General features: G+C 47.6%; 1 protein-coding gene across 4 annotated transcripts; it reads right to left on the reverse strand.

Annotated features, from left to right (window-relative positions):
- Positions 1–716: 716 nt before the first annotated feature.
- On the reverse strand, positions 717–23,249 carry ITGA10 (integrin subunit alpha 10). Of its 4 annotated transcripts, XM_003806195.5 has the most exons (30): positions 21,996–23,249; positions 19,575–19,686; positions 19,262–19,371; positions 18,957–19,048; positions 18,618–18,732; positions 16,907–17,034; positions 16,275–16,423; positions 15,046–15,196; positions 14,689–14,854; positions 14,481–14,554; positions 14,113–14,257; positions 13,752–13,900; positions 13,371–13,514; positions 13,026–13,229; positions 12,293–12,423; positions 11,411–11,577; positions 11,172–11,314; positions 10,346–10,459; positions 10,051–10,136; positions 9,748–9,889; positions 9,483–9,575; positions 9,247–9,323; positions 9,005–9,094; positions 8,504–8,588; positions 8,219–8,332; positions 7,867–7,947; positions 7,516–7,629; positions 5,764–5,859; positions 5,385–5,498; positions 717–5,087 (listed from the first exon to the last, which is right to left on the reverse strand). In XM_003806195.5, the coding sequence occupies exons 1-30, from the start codon at positions 22,045–22,047 to the stop codon at positions 5,022–5,024; spliced, it is 3,504 nt and encodes a 1,167-aa protein (XP_003806243.3). In that variant the 5' UTR covers positions 22,048–23,249; the 3' UTR covers positions 717–5,021. The 4 variants fall into 4 exon arrangements, 3 of the variants coding, with proteins under 3 accessions (XP_003806243.3, XP_063461921.1, XP_063461918.1); XM_063605851.1 differs by lacking the exons at positions 19,262–19,371; positions 21,996–23,249 and having other exon boundaries at positions 19,575–21,614; XM_063605848.1 differs by lacking the exon at positions 21,996–23,249 and having other exon boundaries at positions 19,262–19,689.
- Positions 23,250–23,284: the final 35 nt, after the last annotated feature.

Genomic DNA, 23,284 nt, shown 5'->3' on the forward strand with positions numbered 1-23,284 from the left:
ATTTACAATTCCCTTTGCAGCTGGTGATTAATCCTCCCAAGAATGCCTCCTGTCACATTTGATCCCTGTGGTGGAAAAGTTAAATATTAAATTTGAACTCAGTTGAACGTGGACAGAAACAATGGTCACCAAGTCCCAGAACAGGTTGTGTGAGCCCCTTGAGGTGTTCGTCCAGCACTGTTTTGGAGAAATCTCTATTTCAATCTATTCCTACACGTTAGTTATTGAAAAACAATAGACAATTGCAAAAATAAGTTGAATGTTTTGTGTTCCTTGAGCCCAGTCGCCAAGGGCCCCGTGACTGGGCCTCATGCCAAACAACTCGTTACAAAAAGAGCTAGGGTCCCAGACTGCGCCAAAACTTCATGAGACCTCTCCTCGTCTGTGCATGGATGAGTGGCCGACTCTGGAGCCCAGGCTGTTGCTTCTCAGTCTGGTGGTGAATCCTCTATAGTCTTATGAGTGCGGTGTTCAACTCTGGAACCCAGGCTGTTGCTTTCCAGTCTGGTGGTAAATCCTCCATAGTCTGGTGAGTGTAAACATCTTTTCCCTTCTCCCCTTCCCATTGCAATTTGCTTATTATATCAATCTGTTTATTATATCATTTGCTTACTTATTATATAATTTGCTTATTATATTAATTTGCTTGTACCATTTGCTTATTATATCTCCATTGCCATTTACATGGGATAAAGCTTGTTTACCCTTAAAGGTATTGTGTGTGTCTTTTCTTCTCCCCTTGTGCGTTTCCTGCACAGAACAACCCCCCCAGCCAAATTTCTTTTTTCTATAAAGTTTTCCCTTACAACCCCGCCACCCCCACCGCCCAACAAAGTATGCCTCTTGTATGACATACTCCTAGTGCTTGTTGATATATAGCAACCACCTCTTTGCATTTGCCATTTTTTTTTGTTTTTGAGATAGTGTCTCACTCTGTCACCCAGGCTGCAGTGCAATGGCGTGATGTCGGCTCACTGTAACCTCCACTTCCTGGGCTCGTGCCATCCTCCTACCTCAGCCTCCCAAGTAGATGGGACTACAGGTGCGTACCACCATGCCCAGCTAATTGTTTTTGTATTTTTGGTAAAGACAGGGTTTCACATGTTGTCCAAGATGGTCTCGAACTCCTGAACTCAAGTGATCCACCTGCCACGACCTCCCAAAGTCCTGGGATCACAGGCGTGAGCCACTGCGTCCAGGCTGTATTTGCCACTATTTGTTTACATGTTTGTTTCTGCTACTGGACTGGACTCTTTGATGGTAGTTGTGTTTTATATTATTGCCATTGTCAAGCACATATTACGTGCTTGATATCTGATGAATAAATGAATGAAAAAAATTAATGAAGAAGCAAAGGAGCAACAACATGGAAAGGAAGGAACAATACACAGTTGCTTCTTAAACTAATACTATTGCAAAGAAAGGGGTAACAAGATTGGGTTTAGAGAAAGCCCCAGTCTGGAGCTGACGATGGATAGGAGGGGAATCTCTAGTTGGAAAAATATATTAAAAGTGCTCTCTTAATCATATGGATAAAGAATTACATGAGGTCAGGGAGCAGGGAGGGATAGCATTAGGAGATATACCTAATGTAAATGATGAGTTAATGGGTGCAGCACACCAACACGGCACATGTATACATATGTAACAAACCTGCATGTTGTGCACACATACCCTAGAACTTGAAGTAAAATAAAATAAATAAATAAATAAATAAAAGAAATTAATCCTAAAAAAAAAAAAAAGAATTACATGAGGTCAGTCACAGTGGCTCACACCTATAATCCCAGCATGTGGAAAGGCCAAGACGGGAGGATTGCTTGAGGCCAGGAGTTGGAGACCAGCCTAGGCAACATAGTGAGACCCCCTCTCTAAAAAAAATTTAAATATATATATATATGTATACACACACAAACACACACACATATATATGTGTGTATATGTATATATGTGTGAGCATTAGATGAACCAGTACTCAAGGAAACCTACCTCCATTTGGGGGCTGACTGAGGGTAAAGAGGAGAGGAGAGTCTGTCAACATAATCTGGTTGCGGTCTCAGCCCTAGAAACTGTGTGCTCCATAAAAGCTGATTAAGTTACAGCCTGTATGAAGTGCACTGAGGGTCACAATGGAAACCCTTTCCTGTCACAAAACAACTCAGCAGGTTGACACAGAATGGTGTTCATGCCAAATAGGCCAGACAGGCCACAATTCTCAGGGTTAGGCAATAGAGGCAGAGACTCGGTCTCTAGAAGGCCATTGCTTAAGTACACGTGTTCTCTCAGGATAATGGAAAAACTCTGGGTGTCTCAAGAGGAGCCTAGAAGATACCTGCTTAATGGAATCAAATAGATTTGATCTCTACCATTAGAACCTTAAATTCTTCAGCTAATTATCACCTTAGAGGGCTCAAAGAGCTTATTTCAAAAGGGATGAGGCAGGCCAGGCACAGTGGCTCACACCTGTAATCCCAGCACTTTGGGAGGCTGAGGCAGGCAGATCACGTGAATCAGGAGTTCAAGATCAGCCTGGTCAACATGGTGAAACCCTGTCTCTACTAAATATCCAAAAATTAGCTGGGCATGGTGGTGCACACCTGTAGTCCCAACTACTCAGGAGGCTGAGGCAGGAGAATTGCTTGGACCCAGGAGGCAGAGGTTGCAGTGAGCTGAGATCGTGCCACTGCACTCCAGCCTGGGCGACAGGGCGAGACTCTGTCTCAAAAAAAAAAAAAAAAAAAAAAAAAGATGAGGCATAGGACAAGATTTAGTGGATGAGACAATAGCACGTAGAAACACATCTTCACAATCTGGGAGATGGGTCAGAGAGCAGGAACACCACCACCTGGTGCTCCAGTATACTTTCTCCCTTAATCCTCACAAGGCATGATATGGTAGATTATTTTATGACAAAATAGTTTTATAATAATAGTTACCATTTACTGAGCATTTACTAAATGCTCACTTTTCTTGGATTATTTCATTTTGTCTTCATGACCCTAATAGGTTTAAAGATGAGAAAGCCAAGACTTAGAGAAGTTAAGTCTGTCCTAGGTCAAACAGACTTTTTAAGTTGTGTAGCCTAGATTTAAACCCAAATCTGCCTTCATTGTTAACCACTGTAATACACAGCCTTTTATTATCTGAGCCTCAAGGAAGTTATGATTTGCTGAAGGCCATAAATGGCAGATAGGATTTCAATCTAAGCCTCTGTGCTTCCCAGACCTTTATACTTTCTGGTCACTTAAGCAGGTGAGAATTACAGGAGGCTAGAATACATCTCCTGTGGGAAAGCCACAGAAAACATTTAAAATACTTCTTAACTTTGCCTTCCAGGGACTCCACTCTGTAAAATCCCAGGCAAAACAAGTATCTACCTCTCACTATTACTGAGCAGTCTATATCCTAGGGAATACATATAGAGCCAAAAGTCATTTGACACTGAACTTTATTTGTTCTGACCATCTGATATACTGTCCACCCCACTGGGAAACAGAGACAATGCCCATGAGGGTGGGCCTCTGCAGAAGGCCAGAGACATGCCAAAATAAATACTGTGGTCAGGCCTCAGGAACAGCCTGGGAGGACAGGTTCTGTGACTGCTAGTCAACCACCCAATCAGGTCTTCTCTCTTCTCAGCTCTTAATGAGTGCTGATTCTTCAAAAGGCTCCCAGAGCTGCACTCTGGAGACCAATAACTGACTTCGATATCTCAAGTCTTGATTACAAAGAAATATAAGTTACCCAGTTGTCTATAAGAATCCAACTGCCTTTACTGTCCATGACCCAAATATGGAGTGGGTTGGGGAGGGATCAGAGATAGAAATTAACCTGGAGATTTCCAGTAAGCATCAAGCAAGGGCTGGCAAACTGATTCCACCAGAGAAACCCTGCAAAATATGACCAGGGTTCTAGGGTTGCCCCAGAAACATTTTCCTAGGAGCTATTTGTGCTACATAACCAGTGCTGAGCAAGTAAGGGCTTGCTCCCCAGAGCCCCATGCCACCCATGTAGGTTTCTTAATGCAGACTCCACACTTTTAGATCCCATGGGGCTGCTGCTTCCCAAAGCTGGTAAAGTGAAAGCATTTCCCATCATCAAGTAGCAGTACTCTCTCTCCTGTCTGCTTTCTAAGCAGGCCCCAAGGAGGGCTCAAGAGTGAGTATAAGACTTGAGAGAAGTAGAGAAAATACTGCCTAGGTACACCCAGTCCTCCCTGCTATTCCAGCTCCAGCCACCTGAGGGCTCCTGGCTTCAGAAAATCAGGCACCAGGCCCTGGCTTTGCTCCCAGAAAAGGCTTGGAATCAGGAAGCCTATGCCCAGCGAGCCTGGGGGCAGCTCTGTTTCACCAACACCTGAGGGCGGTCGAGTGCACTACAGGTCTCAGGTTTCAGGGGGGATGGCAGTTGCCTGTCTAAAGGCTTCTCTGTTCCTTGGAATTGTACAGAATGTCTCTTGTGGCTTTTCCTCCTCCCTCCTTTTTTCCTGTTGACTCTCCCCATCCGGCTCTATGAATCACCAGAGTCCACAGGAAAGCAGCAGATGTTGACTTTACTCCTTTCAAGCCAACGTCAGCTCCCTCCTGTGGAGTGGGGAACAGGCAGGAAAGTGAGAGGGTGGAAGAATCGAGGAAGATAACCCTCATCCTTTCCAAACTGTGAGGGAAGATAAAGAGGGAATCTGAAAGGAGTCAGGCACCTAGGCAAAAAAATTATTGATTCCTGGGGATAAAAGGACCCCAAACAAAAGCCCCAGTGTTGGCTATGGAACCAGGATCATGAGGAGGAGGGAAGCAGAGGGTGGGAGCATGGCTAGTTTTGGTGCCAGCTCTTCTTGTCTGAGGTAAAGCCTCATCTCTAGCCAGCAGCATCCCTAGGACTCAAAAGTCAAGTCAGGCTGCTGGTCTGGGGAGATAGTCCAGAGGCGGCTTCTTGTCCCATCTGAGCCCCCAAACCTCTGCTTTTATGCAAGTCTCTTGAAGAAGCTGCCAGGGAGGACTTTCTAGACCCTTATTCTACATTCATTGCTCTAACTTCTCTTCTCTTTTTTCTTCCTCAGGGATTTTCTTATGGGCAAAGAAGCCAAGCTGTAGAAGAAAAGATAAGCATCACTGCCAAATGCCTAGACTGGGAACCTTGCCAGTAGCTCTCAGACTTATCTGAGGTCTTCACTTTTGTTCTGTTTCCAAAAATGGAATTCAAATTTATTTTATTTGGCTTAGAATAATTTAACCAACATTTGTGGGGTACAGTGAAGGAGATCTGGGCATGACATCCACAGCCTGGTTAGCTGCCCAGCACAAATCCTGTTCTCTCTGCTATAATCAAGGATCCCTCAACTCATGGGCATCATGCTCCACACTCCCCACTAAAGCAGTGCTTACCTTCCACAGGCAGAAGACAAGGAGAGCAAGCAGGAGCAACCCTCCCAGGACACTGCCTATGAGGATCCACAGGGAGATGAGGATAGGCCGGGTCTGAACCACCTCCAAGAGGCTCTGCGTGGACAGAAGAGTAGTTTTCTACATGCATCCTATAACCCAGCTAGTCTCACCCCACATTGTATCAAAGCCAGCCCCCAAATAGAATAAATAACCTCCTGCTACTTAAAGGAAAGAAAGTGAGGCAGGAATGGCGGCAGTGGAACACTAGGATCCTGCTGCCTGATGGAGATGCCTTCGTTCTGAAAAAGCCCACGGGTGGCCCTACCACATACCCATCATCATTATTTTCACAGCTCTCAGACTCGGTCTCCAGCCCTACCTCACTCCAACGGGAGGCTTCAGTCAGCTGTAGGACACTGCCCTCTTCGGTTCCCAGCTCAAAGGTGCTGACCACCGTCAGGGACTTGAACTTGGCCTATGGAACAAGTGGATAGGAAGACATTTAAAATGAGCCATTATCAGGTGATATAGTTCTTTGGAATCCCAACAGCAAAGTTGAGGCTGAGAGGCATAATGTTGAGGGCTCTCAAGACCAGAAGAAAAGGCTGAAGACCAATGGGAAAAGAGAGGAAGGGTAATAGATGGAAAACCCCTGGTCACATCTGCTGCTGCTGTTTGTTTTCCAAGGACAATCAATATATCTGGTGCTTTACCTGAAATGCATTCTACTCCTCTTTCCTTTGGCTGACCTCTACCCCTCCTTTAGATTGAAGTTTAGATGTCATCCCCTCTGGGATTTAGGGAAATCATTCCTCCTAACCCCCACCAACACTGGTGTTTACTTCTGTTTTTCACTCCTGAACTATAAGATCCTCTAGGTTAAAGGCTGTGCCTTACTAACCTTTGTGTCCTTAGTGCCTACTAGATAGCAGAGTACCAAGTATGTAGTGATTTCTTTTTTTTTTTTTTTTTTGAGATGGAGTCTCGCTCTGTCACCCAGGCTGGAGTGCAGTGGCATGATCTCGGCTCACTGCAAACTCCATCTCTCGGGTTAATGCCATTCTCCTGCCTCAACCTCCCAAGTAGCTGGGACTATAGGCACCTGCCACCACACCTGGCTAATTTTTTTATTTTTAATAGAGACAGGGTTTCACCGTGTTAGCCAGGATGGTCTCGATCTCCTGATCTCATGATCTGCCCACCTTGGCCTCCCAAAGTGCAGGGATTACAGGCGTGAGCCACCGCGCCCGGCCATGTAGTGGTTTCTTAATAAATCTTTGTTGAAAGCATGAATAGACTAATGAAAAAAAGATACCAAAGAAGGACAGAGACTTGGAGAAGGGTGGTTTATTGGACTTAACTTCCCTAAAACATATGATGACATCCCAGGGATCTTGTGTTATTCCAGGTAGATATGGGAAAGCACAACATTGACCTTAGTGCCAAACAGCCATTACAATTAAGATGCCATTTCCCTGCCCAGGAGGAACTCACACTGACTCCTCACTACCTGTCATATTAAGTTCAATTTCTCCCTGGCTTCAGAGGCCTTTCATAATCTAGATCCCTCTCACCTATACAATCTTACTTCCCACCACTCCCCAGTACAAATCCTGCATGTAATATCAATAATTCATTCATTTAGCAAAAATATGTTAAGCGCCTACAATGAGTTAGGCATGAGGCTAAATGTTGGAGATATTCTCAGTGTCAACCTAATACAGGGCCTTTTACGTAATAGGAACTTGATGGATTCTTAACTGATTAAATTTAGGTATCCTGCAAATGTTGATTGATACAGCACTAAGGAATGGTCAGAAAAAAAAAAAAAAAAAAAGGAATGGTCAGTGGAGGAAAATACAAGGATAATAACTAGCTTCCACTGAGTGTTCACCATATGTCCAGCTCATTATTCATTTATTCTTTATAACAACCCCATGAAATTGGTATTATCTTCCCATTTTAGAGATTAGGAAAAAGAGGCTTAGAGAGATGAAATAACTTGCTCATGGTCAAATAGCTGGTAAGAGGCAAAAGTGAAACTTGAACGTGGGTCTGTCTACCTCCAAAACCTATGCTAAAGTTCCAGAAAGGAGCAGAAGTGGGGAGTAGTAGAAAAGGAAAGGCTTACTCTTCGGAAAAATTCATTGTGAACCAGCCTCAATAGTCCAACAGAGACCTCGATCCCCTTTGCCAGCTGCCCAAGGTGGCACCTCACCACCTGACACTGAGTATTGCTCCCATTCTAACAGAAGAGAGAGAGAGAGACAGATCAGGACTCTGGGGTAGAAAGATCCTCTTTCCCCACCTCTAGTTCACACAGTCTTGTCCCAAGGCACCTGACTCCATTTTCATTCCCACTCCAGATCAGGACCCTGGGGTGGAAAGATCCCTTCTTCCCTGCTCCAGTTCCTAACCTCTTGTCCCAAGTCACCCAACTCCACTTGCATTCCCACTCTGGACACCCCTTTGTGACTCATACCAGTCTGTTTGTGTGTTGAAGCTCCTCTGGATGCACAGATGGGCCTGGGGGTTCAGTCAGGTTCTGCACTATGCAACTTGCCTAGAGGAAGATCCAACTTGAAAGACCCTCCTGATGGGGTGGTGCTAGCCACTCAAGGCTGAGTTGGAACATACCTACACCCTTGTAGTTCTTCCCCTTATAATACCTTTTTCTTCTCTCTAATAAGCCACATGTGTAAAAAGAAAGCCCCCCAGAGAGAAGAGCCCCAAGAGCAGAGGCCCAACAGATAGGGAGCTGGTGTGGTGTCCAGCTTCAGTGAGTTCACCAGCTCAAGGTGGCAGGATTCCATGCCCTCCTAGACCAGACTCACATTGTTAGTGATGACTTGAGACAGTGATAGGAAGTAATTGCCCCCATGGGCCACAGCTGGAAGGAGGGCTGAGATGATGAGGCCACTGACCACATAGCAGCCTAGGTTCTGAACCTAAGAGGAAGGTTGGGAATAGGAAGAAGTGGGAGACAGAAGACCCTTCCTCATTTGTTCCCCTTCACCCTAGATACCATTAAAATCCAAGAGAGACCCTTCCCATCCTTTTCCCACAAAGATGTTGTTCCCCCACATTCTCCTCATGCCAAGACCCCTCCAGCTTCTCACCCTGAGAGTGGTTTTGAATTCTGGGCCAGGACCCACTGGGAGGGTCCCATATGGGTGAACCTCATAGCGGTGCAGGGTAGACTCACTGTATGAACACCAAGTCAGGAAGTACATGGTCACAGCCATAACACAGACACAGGGGCACATGATCAGCACACAGACGTGGATTCAGAGGAGGCAGGGCCAGCACATGGATAAAGAGATGGGGGTACATGGAGAAGACAGAAGTAGAACATGACACAGACAATGCAAGCTTTATGGCTACATCCCATATCCCCTCATCCCAGCTCCAGTGCCCAAGGCCTGGCAAAACACTATACCTAGGAAAGTAAGATGCTTAAAAGGGAAGATTCAGCATGAATAGGATTGAGGGCAAAAAGACTGAGCAGCCGCAAGGGCTTGGGTTTTTGGAAAAACTGAGGCACATGGAAGGGGAGGGAAGCAGCATAAGGGTATGAGTCTGAGGTCAGAACTGGGTCCCACCCTAGAAGCTGGGCATACCTAGCGAACAGGAGGTGGGGCTCATATTGGATGTAGGCTGAGGTCTGGGCTGTGTTATCTTGAAGGGTCCCATTTCTCTCCAGGCTGTCACTGTAGGGTCAGAGGGGAGAGGCTCACATCTCAACCCCTCCTCAGAAGACACCCTTCTCTGTTAATAGAGGAATCAATGTTGTTCCTCCCCACCCCTCCAGTCAAGACTCAGTAGGAGGAGAGGTCTGGAAGAAAGTTCCCTTCATTCTCACCTGCTGGCAGTCAGCTTCACGAAGACCTGGCTCAGGAGAGAGGAGCAGCTAAACTCAAACTCTAGCAGAAAGGTCACCTAGGGGCAGGGGACACAGGGTAATGGTAGAGTCTTCCTCATGGAAAAACTACAGAGGAACAGGAGCCCTTGTGCGCCCCCTTCCCTGAAGTCCCAGGACCCTCAGATCCCAGCCTCTGCCCTCCTAGAGCCCTCTTTTCATCCTAGACCCCAACCCACCTTGGCTCCAGTCTGGAAGACAGGATGCCCCACACTGCAGAGCCGGGCATGAGCAGAAGGGGCGGCACATTCCACCTTTATTGGGCTCTCTCTCTGAGGGCAGGGGAATGGAGATAGAAGCTGGAGCTGGGGCTGCAACTGCTGTCCTACCCACAGCCTCTAAACACTGAGCCTTTCTCTAGAGGACCTCACAGCTGAGGCCAATACCCCAATCTTCTTCCTCCTCCTTTCTTTCCTTCTCCCACACCCCCTCCTCCAAAGGCACCTGAGGAGTGAGACTGGCCAGGTGGAGGTTTCTAGAGAAGATGAGACTCAGGCTAGTATTGTAAGCATTTTCCTTTCTGTTCTCCAGAGTTGTAGATACCAGCACTTTCCGCCGGCCACCTCGAACCACAAATGGGGCCTTCCTGGGAATGATGAATGAGGGAGAGACCAGGAGTTGAAGGAGGGGAGTGCCAAAAGTCTCACTTTTGTTATCATGGGTAAGAAACAACCCCCTACCCGCCCTTCAAGTCCCTTCCAGTCTGTCTCAGGTCACCCTGGTTTGCCTAGTACATGTCCATCCAACCTGGAGCCTCTGATGTCCATATTCACTTGAAGCACCAGGTCTGTGACACATTCGTTGTCAGGGCCACAATCCTTTGAGAAGGGGACCTGGAAGAAAGGGAAGGGGCTAAGGGTTGAGAGGAAAGCAAGGAGGAAAGGAATAGAATAGGGGGAAAGTGAAAAGACAAAAGTGGGTATATTTTGATTAGAGGAGCCCAGGTCAGATTTCACCATGATCTCATGTCTTCTCCCTCCCTCCCTTTTCTCTTGAAGGAGGGCAGTGTTGGGAGCAAGGGGCAGGGCATGGCACTGCTGACCAGCTTTTGTATAGAGGTGGGTGAGCCCTCATTCAGCACAGGCCCTGGCTTTGTAGTATTGTCCAAGGCAAAGGTCACAGTCAAGGCCACTGGCCGGAGGTAATCTGATGTATCCTGAAGGAAAACAGAGTCACAGAGTCACAGAGTCAAGGATCTTGTGATAATTGTAGTGATCATTTATGAAGCATTTTCTGTGTGCTGGGCACTGTCCTAAGATCTTAACTGTATTACTAAATTTAATTAATTAGTTAATTAATTAATTTATTTATTTATTTTTGAGACGGAGTCTCGCTCTGTCGCCCAGGCTGGAGTGCAGTGGCATGATCTCGGCTCACTGCAAGCTCTGCCTCCTGGGTTCAGGCCATTCTCCTGCCTCAGCCTCCCGAGTAGCTGGGACTACAGGCACCTGCCACCACGCCCGGCTAAGTTTTTGTAATTTTAGTACAGATGGGGTTTCACCATGTTAGCCAGGATGGTCTCGATCTCCTGACCTTGTGATCCGCCTGCCTCGGCCTCCCAAAGTGCTGGGATTACAAGCGTGAGCCACTGCGCCCGGCTAAATTTAATTTTAATACAACTCCTATGATACGGTTATTATTATCACCCCTTTGCAGACAAGAAAACTGAGGGTTGGACTTGCCAGAATTCATAGGTGGTAAATGGCAGAGCTAGGATTCAAACCCAGATCAGCCCTGACTCCAAAGTCTGAATCATCTCATTTTCCCGGCTTTGGCTTTCTTGCTGATTCAGCTAAAATTCCTCCTCTGACCCAGCTTTCTCCTCATTCTCAGGCCCTGAAGCTAAGCAGTTACTGCCCTCTCCTTACCAGCACATGGAAGTGTAGCTGCTCACAAGTGACATTCCCCACACTGAGCCGGAGCCTCCGAGGGGACAACCTCTGGCCAGAGCCATCAAATGCTGCACGTGCCCCAGCAGTCCATTCATCCAGTGATGCGGTGAACCTCATGTCTGAATGAAGGAGGCAAGAGTGAGGGTGGAAAGGGGTCTAGTGAGGAAGGCATGCAAGGAATTGAGAGTTGCCTGTGATGCATTTTAGTCACTCACAGAATTGGTGATCCCAGCGACCAGGAGTACGGGAGGTCACTTGGAAGCAAAGGGCTGCAGTCAGACAGACTGCTTCTTGGCCTCGCCGCCTACAGTCCCTCTGAACCACACTGATGGCCTGTGGGGTCACCTCCAGTGATGGGGTCAGATGGACAATGGGCCGGGAGCTGCGAACAGTGTGGAAAAGAAATTCTAGCAGTAGGAGGTAAGCCCTCTGAGAAGTGCAAGCCCAGTGTTTGCTTCCCCATGGTCAAAACAAAGAAGGAGGGGCTGAATGCACATGTCACCCTCCCCCGAACCCTCTGACAGAAGTAAGATAATAGATTCATGTCATTGATCTTTTTTTTTTTTTTGAGATGGAGTTTCACTCTGTGGCCCGTGCTGGAGTGCAGTGGGGCGATCTCAGCTCACTGCAACCTCTGCCTCCTGGGTTCAAGTGATTCTCCTGCCTCAGCCTCCCGAGTAGCTGGGATTACTGGCGCCCACAACCATGCTCAGCTAATTTTTTGTATTTTTAGTAGAGACGGGGTTTCACCATGTTGGTCAGGCTGGTCTTGAACTCCTGGCCTCAAATGATCCTCCTACCTTCGCCTCCCAAAGTGCTGGGATTACAGGTGTGAGCCACTGTACCCAGCCCTAGATTCACTTCAATACGCACTTACATGCTAGGCACTGTGTTCAAATCATTATATGGATTATCTCATTTAATCTTCACAATAAACCTATAAGGTAGGTACTATTACTACTGTCATTTTATAAACTAAGAATGGAGGCACAGAGTAAGTTGACCAAGAAAACCAAATCTCCGTCTGTGACTTTAAGGCCCTTGCCTTTAACAGCTATGCTATGCTTTCCACCACCACCTGAGCTGGGACCCCTCACCTGAGCAGGATGGCTGCCCCCTGGGCACCCACAGCCACATCGACCAGATCATCTCCATCCAGATCTAGCCGACCATCCACACTTCGGCCAAAGTAGCTGAGGGCGTGTGGCATGGAGGCAGCAGCAATCCTCTGAGAGGAAGAGAGAGAAGACTGAGGCAGGGACCCATACACCTAGTTTCTCAGGCCTCCTGCCTTGCTCTTTCTTTTTATTTATTTATTTATTTTTGAGATGGAGTTTCACTCTTGTTGCCCAGGCTGGAGTGCAATGGTGTGATCTTGGCTCACTGTAACCTCCGCCTCCCAGGTTCAAGCGATTCTCCTGCCCTAGCCTCCTGAGTAGCTGGGATTATAGGTGTGCGCCACCAGGCCCGGCTAATTTTTTGTATTTTTAGTAGAGTTTCATCATGTTGGCCAGGCTGGTCTCAAACTCCTGACCTCAGGTGATCTGCCTGCCTCAGCCTTCCAAAGTGCTGGGATTACAGGCGTGAACCACCACACCCGGCCATGCCTTGCTCTTTATAATGCTCCCGTCAGTCCTGGGAATAAGAGAAACTTGCCTGTGTTCAGGAGTTCTTAGTTCAGCAACCTGTCCACTGCCTTATGTTTTTGCCTACTAATAAAAGCACTTGTTCAGTTTGGGTCTCAAGCCAAGGGGACTATTGACAAGCAAAGAGCATCCCCCTATTCCTCTTCCTACAACCGTGCCCCTGCTTTATTTGGGTACTCCTGACCTGGGCAGGATGGGGCCTGACTCCACTCTGGGTTCCATGGTACAGGTACAGTGCTCCCTGGTGCCCATCTTCCAGAGGTGCCCCCACAGCCACATCAGCAAAACCATCTTGGTTCAGATCAGGAAGAGCTCCCATGGCAAAGCCAAACCGAGCATCCTGGGGGGGTTCTGGCTGAAGTGTTCCTTGGAGGGTCAGCAAGGACTGCTGGTGGAGGAGAGAAGATAGAAGATGCTAATCTGGCAGACCCAACCTCTCAGCAAACCCTCAAATATGTGCACCTTCCCTCCTTTCCTCCCTCCACCCCCACAATGCAAGTCCAGGGCAGGGGGTCCCAGCAAGTCTCACCTGGCCTACCAGATACACATAAACACGTCCTGTTTCCTTGTTCTGGGGTCCCAGGAACATGGGGGCAGCCACAAGTAAGACATCAGTTGTTCCATCCCTATCTGTATCCAATGGGCAGAGCTCACTGCCAAAGTATGAACCAATCTGGGGAATGGTGGGTGATGATGACCCCAGAGAAAAGGGAAGGTAACTGTAGACAAGTGGACTCAGTGGGAAGCACTCACCAGCCTGCTAGTCTGCTCCTTACATCCCTGACAGACTCTGCCAACCAGAATTCCGCACAGACTTTGGAGGCCTCTCTCTTACCCACTTCACACTCCTCCCCAACAGCCCAGAGGTCCCTGGGAATCCAAAGGTCCCACCCTTCCTTGGATGCCCTACCTGCTCCCCCTGGAGGCTCTGGGCAACCCTCACAGCCCCATCTTTCTTAAGCTGGAAGGCGATGACTTTTCCTCGATGTCTAAATCGAGGAGCCCCAGAGAGAAACAGGCGGCGTCCACGCCGCAAAAGCATGGAAGAAACAGAGTAACCTAGAAGTGGGCAAAGTAACAGAGGTAAAGGAAAAGAAGATGGGGTCCAGAGTAGGGGGGTTCCCTAAAGGTATAGCAGGAGGTCCCAAGGGAAGTAGCCAGAGGTCAGTGAGAAACCGCATGAGTTAAGAGGGAGTATTTCATACCCGCCCCCACTAGGGATGTATTTCCTCCCCTACCCTGTAAGTCCTCTGCAACTCTCTGCTGCTCACCCAGGTAGGCTGCATGGTTCTGCAATGCAGGGGGGAACTCGTCTTCCAGTGCCATTCGTGGGGGGAAAAGGCGGTGGCCTCCTTCAAGCCATAGCACAGAGCCTCCCCAGTCATAGGCCCCCACCATCCCAAAAAGAATCCCATCCTGTGGGACAGAAGCAGATGGGGTCACTGAGAAGACAGTGGGGAATAAAGAGAAAAAAACGTTCCAGGAGTGAAAAGATCACTGAGGGTCTGCTGGGATCAGTTGGAAAGGCATGGGAAGGTGAGCATGGAGGCTGGTTAAAGGAGGAATCTGGAGGGCCCTGTGGTTGAAGTTATCTGAGTCAGAGAATGGGAGAAGTAATGAAGGGGTCAATCTGTCCAACCTTTAGCCGATGAGTGGAGAAACCAATCTGAGACATTTCCAGCCCAAAAGAGCTTTCGTTTTCTGCATGGGACCCTTGGTCATGAGAAAACATTGAGACAATATCAGGGGAAGACAGTTTCCCCTCTGACCTACTGAACTCACTCCAGAGCCCCACCTACACTCCAGAACTTCTCCCGCCCTGGCCATTTCTCCAGAGTAATCCTCACCTTCGAGGCCAAAAATCCGATCTCCTAGTGCATCCACAATGTCAGTCAGAGCAGCCTCATCTGTGACATTGAAGAAGAATCGCTCATCTGGATCACTGGCAATAGTTCTAATTTCTCTCAGGAAAGAGCTGGGATCTCGCTGCCGCCGGAGGTAGTGACCAAGGACCTAAGAGGTCATAAGATCAAGGAATGAGGCGTTAGAGTTGGTACAGAACACAGCCAACTAACATGCTGTGGCTGAAGTCTGGGAAGTAGTTAATGCCCTTGTTTTCCTCAAGTTCCCAGTCCTTGGACAGTTCACAAGACACTGCCCCCCTGCCACTCCCCAACTCTTCCAGATCCAGGGTGAATTCTCACTGCAATCCCATAGCGTGTCACTCTTCCAGCCTCACAGGCCTTTAGTGCTGCAGGAAGCTCCTCTCCATCATGGGACTCTCCATCAGTGACAACCACCAGTAGCCTGGCAGCCTCGGGTCGGCCCCCATGGGACTGACTGAACCCTTCTGTGCTGAGAAGAGAAAGGAGTGAGGTGAGATCAGATGTATGCAGACACACACACACACACACACACACACACACACACACACACACACACACACACACAGGATTTAACATCAGTACTTCCCTGAGGTCAGGCATCTTGCCTTTTAGGCCATTTCCTGAGTATTTAACATGGAGATGGCATGGAGTGAGAGCTCAAATGTTTGAATGTCATAGAACATACAGAGTAGCTTATCAGTCCAAATAAGTACAACGTTCATACACTCAGATTCATTCAACAAATATTGCACTTGGGAGGAGAAATATCGATGAAATATAGAACGGAAAAGAATGGTCTGGGCAGGGACTCCTCCCAGAGATGAGTTGTTTTGTTTTGTTTCAATTTTACCACCGTGCCCCTAGAGATGAGTTTTGGATCATGTTTGGAACGTGGGCTAGGACATCAGTAGTGGAGAACCTGTGGGCCAGGATCATTGTTGGAGTGGAGGGATAGAAAGAGACTTCTGTCTGTGAAATATGGAGAGACACAGACATAGACACTTTGTAGAAATGCAGTGAGAGGGAGTACAATGACAGCCCACTTAGCCTTCCTCTTTGTACCATTAGTGTACATACAAAGAAAGTATGCAAGACATCTTGGGATATACACACTGCACTCCAAACGTGCCCTAACTCTTCTTCTTCTTCTTTTTTTTTTTAAGGGAAAGATTTTCATTTTATTTTATTTTATTTTATTTTAGATGGAGTTTTGCTCTCGTTGCCCAGGCTGGAGTGCAATGTTGTGATCTCGACTCACTGCAACCTCCACCTCCCGGGATTAAGTGATTCTCCTGCCTCAGCCTCCGAAGTAGCATGCCTCTGAACAGGCATGCGCCACCACGCCTGGCTAATTTTGTATTTTTAGTAGAGATGGGGTTTCTCCATGTTGGTCAGGCTGGTCTCGAACTCCTAACCTCACGTGATCTGCCTGCCTTGCCTCCCAAAGTGCTGGGATTACAGGCGTGAGCCACCATGCCTGGCCCCGCCCTAACTCTTCTAAGCCTTCATTGCTCTAGCCTCCCACACCTGTCTTCCCAATGCCTCACCAGGCCACCATTATTGCTTGGGCAGTCTTTGTTTCTCGTCCCTCCCGCCGACTGAGGTTCTTTGCTGCTCTCACCACTTCTTCCTTCGTTCGGAAATCTCCCAGGGACCACTCATGTACAGGGCTCTCCCCATACTGTACCAGTCCCACCTGGGAATAAAGCGCATTCAAATGAAATGTATGTATGTGAGATGGGGGGAGAGGAGGAAGAAGAAAGTATATAAGAGAGGAGAGATGAACACCTGGATACTACTGAAGACAACACCTACATTTATCCCCTCTCTCTCTGTCTCTCCCCTTCCAAGCCCATCCATATTGCCTTTCTCTCTCTCTCTAAGAAATGAGGTCTCACTCTTTCACCCAGGCTGGAGTGCAGTTGTGTGATCAAAGCTCACTACAGCCTCAAACTCCTGGGCTCAACTGATCTCTTGCCTCAGCCTCCTGAGTAGCTGGGACTGTAGGCGCATGCCACCATGCCTGGCTATTTTTTTTTTCTTTCATATTTTTAGAGATGAGGTCTCACTGTATTGCCCAGGCTAGTCTTGAACTCCTGGCCTCAGGGGATCCTCCCACCTCCACCTCTTAAGTAGCTGCCACAAGCAACTGTGCCCAGCTCATATTGCCTTCTCTTACCTGTATCTGTTCTGGGTCAATAAACAGTTTCCCTACCAGTCTTCGTAGGAAGGTCTGAACTTCAGACCAGGGGTAGATGCTGTTGGAGCCATCCAAGACAATGACAACATCCATGTATGTTGGGCAGCCTAGAAGGAAGGGGAACACTGAGGTAGAAGACACTGAGCTGGGGGCAACAAGTGAAAGAGGTCACAGGAGGACACGTTCAATTTAGACATTTATAAGGCACTTCTTACATGCAAAGAAGGTACTGTGCCAGGCTCTGTGTAAGTGTAGAAATTAATAAAATATTCCTTTAGTAATCTTTAGTAATTGTGTGTATGTAAGTATACATATAAATGTATATATATGTATATATGTATATATAGGTATATAAACACACACACACATACACATTTATATACATAGATATAATTTATATCTACAATGTTCTAAAAAACAAGAAGGAATTAAATGCTATGTAGGAACATAGCAATGACTGTATGGTGGGGGAACTAAAGCAGAGTGGTTCTGATGGTGAGGAATGAAACATGGTAGCAACTATGAAGACTGAAAATGTTTAAGGAGAAGAGAATATTAGGAAAGGCATGTGGGTAGAGAACATTTTTTTTTTTTGAGATGGAGTCTCGCTCTGTTGCCCAGGCTGGAGTGCAGTGGCGCAATCTCGGCTCACTGCAAGCTCTGCCTCCTGGGTTCACGCCATTCTCCTGCCTCAGCCTCCCGAGTAGCTGGGACTACAGGCGCCCGCCACGACACCCGGCTAATTTTTTGTGTTTTTAGCAGAGACAGGGTTTTACTGTGTTAGCCAGGATGGTCTCAATCTCCTGACCTCGTGATCCACTGGCCTCGGCCTCCCAAAGTGCTGGGATTACAGGCGTGAGCCACCGCGCCTGGCCCATTTTGTTTGTTTTTGAGACAGAGTCTCACTCTGTCGCCCAGGCTGGAGTGTAGTGGCATAATCATGGCTCACTGCAGCCTGGACCACCTGGGCTCAAGTGATCCTCCCACCTTGGCCTCCTGAGTAGCTGGGACCACAGGCATGCACCACCATACCCAGCTAATTTTTTTATTTTTTATTTTTGTAGAGATGGGGTCTCTCTATGTTGCCCAGGCTGGTCTCAAACCTCCAGACCTCAAGCAATCCTCCTGCGTTGGCCTCCCAAAATGTTGGGATTACAGGCATGAGTTACTGCGCCAGGCCAGATCATGGACTCCTGATAAGGAGTCTGAATTATTATTATTATTATTTTTGAGATGGAGTCTCGCTTACTCTGTCACCCAGGCTAGAGTGCAGTGGCACAATCTTGGCTCACCGCAACCTCCACCTCCTGGGTTGAAGTGAGAGTCTCCTGTCTTAGCCTCCCGAGTAGATGAGATTACAGGCATGCACCAGCGCACCCAGCTAATTTTTGTATTTTTTTTTTTTAGGAGAGATGGGGTTTCACCATGTTGGCCAGGCTGGTCTTCAACTCCTGACCTCAAGTGATCTGCCCACCTTGGCCTCCCAAAGTGCTAGAATTACAGGTGTGGGCCACCACACCTGGCCAGGAGTCTGAATCTGTTAGGAAACATGGAGCTTTTGCAAGCACATTAGGTAGCAATGAGGATAGCCATGCAGGCCCTCTGCCAGGCATCATACCCCTTTGCCCCATCTTTTTCCCACCCAGTATCTCCTTCTGGGAACCAAGTACTCAGCCTTCCTCTGGCTCACGTTGGGCAGTGGGTGCCAGGCTTCCCTGAGGCTGGAATGAAGCATCCACACGGGCACATATCCCAGAACTGAAGACAGAGCTGCCACAAGCACGAGACCAGAGAGGGGCACAGGCCTGGGGATGGGGGAAATAGTTACTCCCAGGCTTGGGAGGGCACCCTCAGAACACGCTCCCAGTTGAAGGAGGCATGAAGACTACTCCCTGACATTACCTACCTTTTGCTTTCTAGGGTTTTTAACTCCTTGACCCCTCCACACAGACCATTTTCCCTTACCACACTTCTCTTTTTTCTTTTATGGACCTTCAGAGACACTGCCACCACCCTCTCCTTAGCTCACCATGAATCCCCCATCACCGTCTGTCTCTAACAGAGACATCCCCAGGTGCATATTCACAGCAGGATGAGATGAATTTCCCAGTTGGTAGTCACCTGGTTGGAAGGAGGTGGAAGAGAATGAGATCATGGGGTCATAGATGGGGTGCTTGAATTCATGTGATTTTGGAGGAGAATGAGCAGGGATTGGTATCAGATTGGGGACAGGGAGTATGCGGATTTTAGGGGTGAAAAAGCTGAGGTATAGGGAGTTGAAGCTTCTAGAGTATCAAAGTCAGGGGTTAGGAGAAGGGTCAGGCATCTTCTCACCTAAGTGGCCCTTGGCACATGGGGCATTGTGGGCCCCCCCTACAGGGCAGCGATAAACGTCCCCCCTCCGGTCGCCTGAAGGCCCATCCCAGGGGGCGCCCACCAGCATCCTGGGAAGAGGATGTGAATGTAAGTAAGCACAGGGCAAACATGACCCTTGACATAGGCCAAAGGGAAAGAGCATGGAGGTGGTAAGTTTAGAGCCCCAGCCACTTTCAAAAGGCCAGATTAGTTTAGAGTCCCATCTATCTTGCCTCCCCTTTGTTAGCACTACTGCAGTCCCAATCCCCTGGCACTCCGGTTTCTTCCTCACCATCGCTGTCCACCCCCAACATGTTGTAAGACACTGTATCCAAATTCAGCTTCTGTTGGCCCTGGGAATAGGCGTGGGTGATGTTCATCCAGGTTAAAGGGGGAGCAGAGACCTGTGGGGCCAGGATCATAATGTTAGTATGAGGTAGTGAATGGCTAGAGGCACAGCCCGAGAGAAGCTGTGAGGAAGCGTCTTAATCTCAGTCTGCCTGCCTGCTTTTTCACTCATAAGCTTTTCTGGCCTCTCTCAGTGTCATGTACTCAGAGCTCCAGGCAAAGATGATTCCCTTCCTGTGTTTGTGTCCAGATGCCTAAACTGTGGCCCTCTGCCATGCTGATGTACAGCTGTATTTCCATTCCCACCCCTGAAATTTCATTCACAGACATGTCTGAAAAGGTCAAGTTACTTTTTTTTTTTTTTTTTTTTTTTTTGAGACGGAGTCTCTCTGTCTCCCAGGCTGGAGTGCAGTGGCGTGATCTCGGCTTACTGCAGGCTCCGCCCCCCTGGGTTCACGCCATTCTCCTGCCTCAGCCTCCCGTGTAGCTGGCACTACAGGCGCCCGCCACCTCGCCCGGCTAATTTTTCTTATTTTTAGTAGAGACGGAGTTTCACCGTGTTAGCCAGGATGGTCTCGATCTCCTGACCTCATGATCCGCCCGCCTCGGCCTCCCAAAGTGCTGGGATTACAGGCGTGAGCCACCGCGCCTGGCTACTCTTTTCCACAACATTCCTTCCACACACTCTCCTCAACAAACTGTGAGGGTCAAAAGAGGGATAGGGCCTTTCTGTATCCCCAGAACAACCATTGCTTCCAATTCTCCCCAAGATAGGGGGAATGAAAGGAAGCTAAGGAGCACTGCATGTCTGGCTCTCTCCTTCTCTATCTCCTCCTGACTTCCAGTGTCATTGTCACACTCTCGCTGTCTTTTTCCAATGTCTAGGTCCCTGGTTGATTCCAGCCTTGGAAATCTCAGTGGTAATTAACTGGGTGGGGCCACTCGCCTGCCCACACACATAGTTTGCCATCCATCCTTTCCAAGGGTCCCATCATCCTGAAGTTTCCCACAACCTGCTTCCTTTTTAACTAATCTACTCTCCCAACTGGTCCCCTACCTACCTCCATGGTTTCCTCAGCCTTCAGCCCACTCTAAAGGTGCCCGACCCTAGCTGATCTTCCCTTTTGACCCCAATGCCTTTAAAATCAGAGCTGGTATTTTAGGAAACAATGATTACAGGGCACTGCCAAGGAAAAATTCCAGGCCTCTTGTCCTTCCCATGGTCCTTTCCCCAACTATGTCTTGCTCTGTACTTCTAAGCAACCCCCTCTCAGGCTACCCCCTCACCATTACCAATGGCTATAGCTTTATCCCAAACCATGCTCATTTTCAGAAAGGTGTTTTGTATGTGAGCAGTTTTGCATCCAGAAAACTGGCAGGGCTGTATGACCAGAAACTGCAGCTCATTGGTTAGATAAACCCAGAGTTCTGACCACATAGTTAGTCAGTTATGCCTCAGGCCCCAGGGACCACCAAGGGTAAGAAGTTAGGGAGGGGATAATAGGAATCAGACTAGCCACGTGGAAGGTCACATCACATTTCTTTTTTGTCTCCTTACCCCTATAGGGCTTAGGATGAAGATTTTATATATTTAGATACAAATCTCAGCCAAGCATGGTGGCTCATGCCTATAATCCCGGCACTTTGGGTGGCTGTCGGGGGCGGATTGCTTGAGTCCAGGAGTTAAAGACCAGCCTGGCCAACATAGCAAAACTCTGTCTCTAAAAAAAAAAAAATTAGCCAGGCGTGGTAGCACACGCCTATAGTCCCAGCTACTCGGGAGGCTAAGATGGAAGGATCACCTCAGCTTGGGAGGTTGAGGCTAGAGTGAGCCATGATCATGCCACTGCACTCCAGCTTGAGTGACAGAGTGAGACCCTGTTTCAAAAAAAAAAATTAGCTGTGCGTGGTGGCGCGTACCTAGTAGTCCCAACTACTGAGCTGTGGTTGCACCACTGCACTCCAGCCTAGACAACAAAGTGAGACCCTATCTTTAAAAAATAATAATAATAATTATTATTATATACAATATATAACTATATAATATATAATTATGTTATATATTATATGTATATTATATATAATATATAATTATACGATTATAATTATATAATTATAATTATTATTAGATACAAATCTTACACAAGGTCCTAGGCAGCTTTAGCCCCTGCCAGTCTCAATATTCAAACAGTCATATGTGAGGGCATAAAAATGCACAAGGACACAGACACACATACAAGAAATGTACAACCAGTGTTCGCTTCCTAACCTAAATCCCAAAGAATTTTAACTCTAATGGTCCCAATTCCAAACAATCTATGTATCTTCCATCCCCACCAGAAACCAAGAAGTTAACTTCCCTCACCTGTCAGGAACACCAGGGGCAAGAACAGGTGAGTGACGAAGGGGAGTTCCATGCCTGATCGGTTTCTGTCCAGTATGAGAAGTCCTCTGGCCTCTGTCCCTCTCCTTTTCTGTTTTCTTTACTTTCCCTCCCATCCTGCCCCCTCCCAATGGCAGCTAAAAATAAAGTTGGAAGGAATGGGAGGAGTGATGGTGGGGAACTGTGGGGAGCCCCAGACCAAGGAAAACACTGAGCGATCTTAGTCTATTTCTCTGCCTTGGTGCTGCCCCCTGGAGGCCTCATCTCTATATCCAGAGAACATATTTTTTTGCCCATTTCTGCTATTTCTTTTTTTCTACTGTTTATTGTTGCCAGGTCAATAATGCTTTCCTCAAATTTGGAACAGGAGTGGGAGATGGATTCTTTTTTATCAGAAAAGAATCTTAAACTTTTGTTTAAAAGTTTTAGACAAATTATTTATATTGAGAATACAGACAGGGTTTCACTATGTTACCCAGGCTGGTCTTGAACTCCTGAACTCAAGGAATCCTCCCACCTCAGCCTCCCAAAGTGAGCCACTGCACCCAGCTGGGAGATAGGAGATAGATTCAGATTTTTTTTTTTCTTTTTTAAGGCAGAGTCTCACTCTGTCACCCAGGCTGGAGTGCAGTGGCGCAATCTTGGCTCACTGCAACCTCTGTCTCCCACGTTCAAGCATTTCTCATGCCTCAGCCTCCCAGGTAGCTGGGACTACAGGCACATGCCACCATGCCTGGCTAATTTTTTATTTTTAGTAGAGGCAGGGTTTCACCATGTTGGCCAGGCTGGTCTTGAACTCCTGACCTTAAGAGATCCACCTGCCTCGGCCTCCCAAAGTGCTGGGATTACCGGCGTGAGCCACCACGCCTGGCCGATAGATTCACTTCCTAACCTTATTTATCTCAACCTGGAATATGGAAAATGAAAGAGCTGATAGCAGTGGTATCATTTCCCTACCCACCCAGGGGAGTCTCAACTTGTGAAGACACAGCTCCAAATCCTTACCAGCCCCACTCCACTTGGTTCTGTTCTTGGCTCTTAGCCTATGCTGTCATATGGCATTCTGCTTCTTAGAGGGATTATATCTGAACTGGTATGAGATGTGCTTTGTGGAGCCAGGACAATAACTTTAGTATTAGACCACTCCTCTGCCACCCCAACTCCTCAGCTAGGTTATAAACTTCTTAAAGTTGGGAGTGTGGAGCTTCTTAGATTTTTGGATGCCCACTAAGTATGTTGCTTTACATACTGTAGTTGCTCAATAAAAATAA

This window comes from Pan paniscus, chromosome 1 (genome assembly GCF_029289425.2).
Source record: "Pan paniscus chromosome 1, NHGRI_mPanPan1-v2.0_pri, whole genome shotgun sequence".
Taxonomy (NCBI): domain Eukaryota; kingdom Metazoa; phylum Chordata; class Mammalia; order Primates; family Hominidae; genus Pan; species Pan paniscus.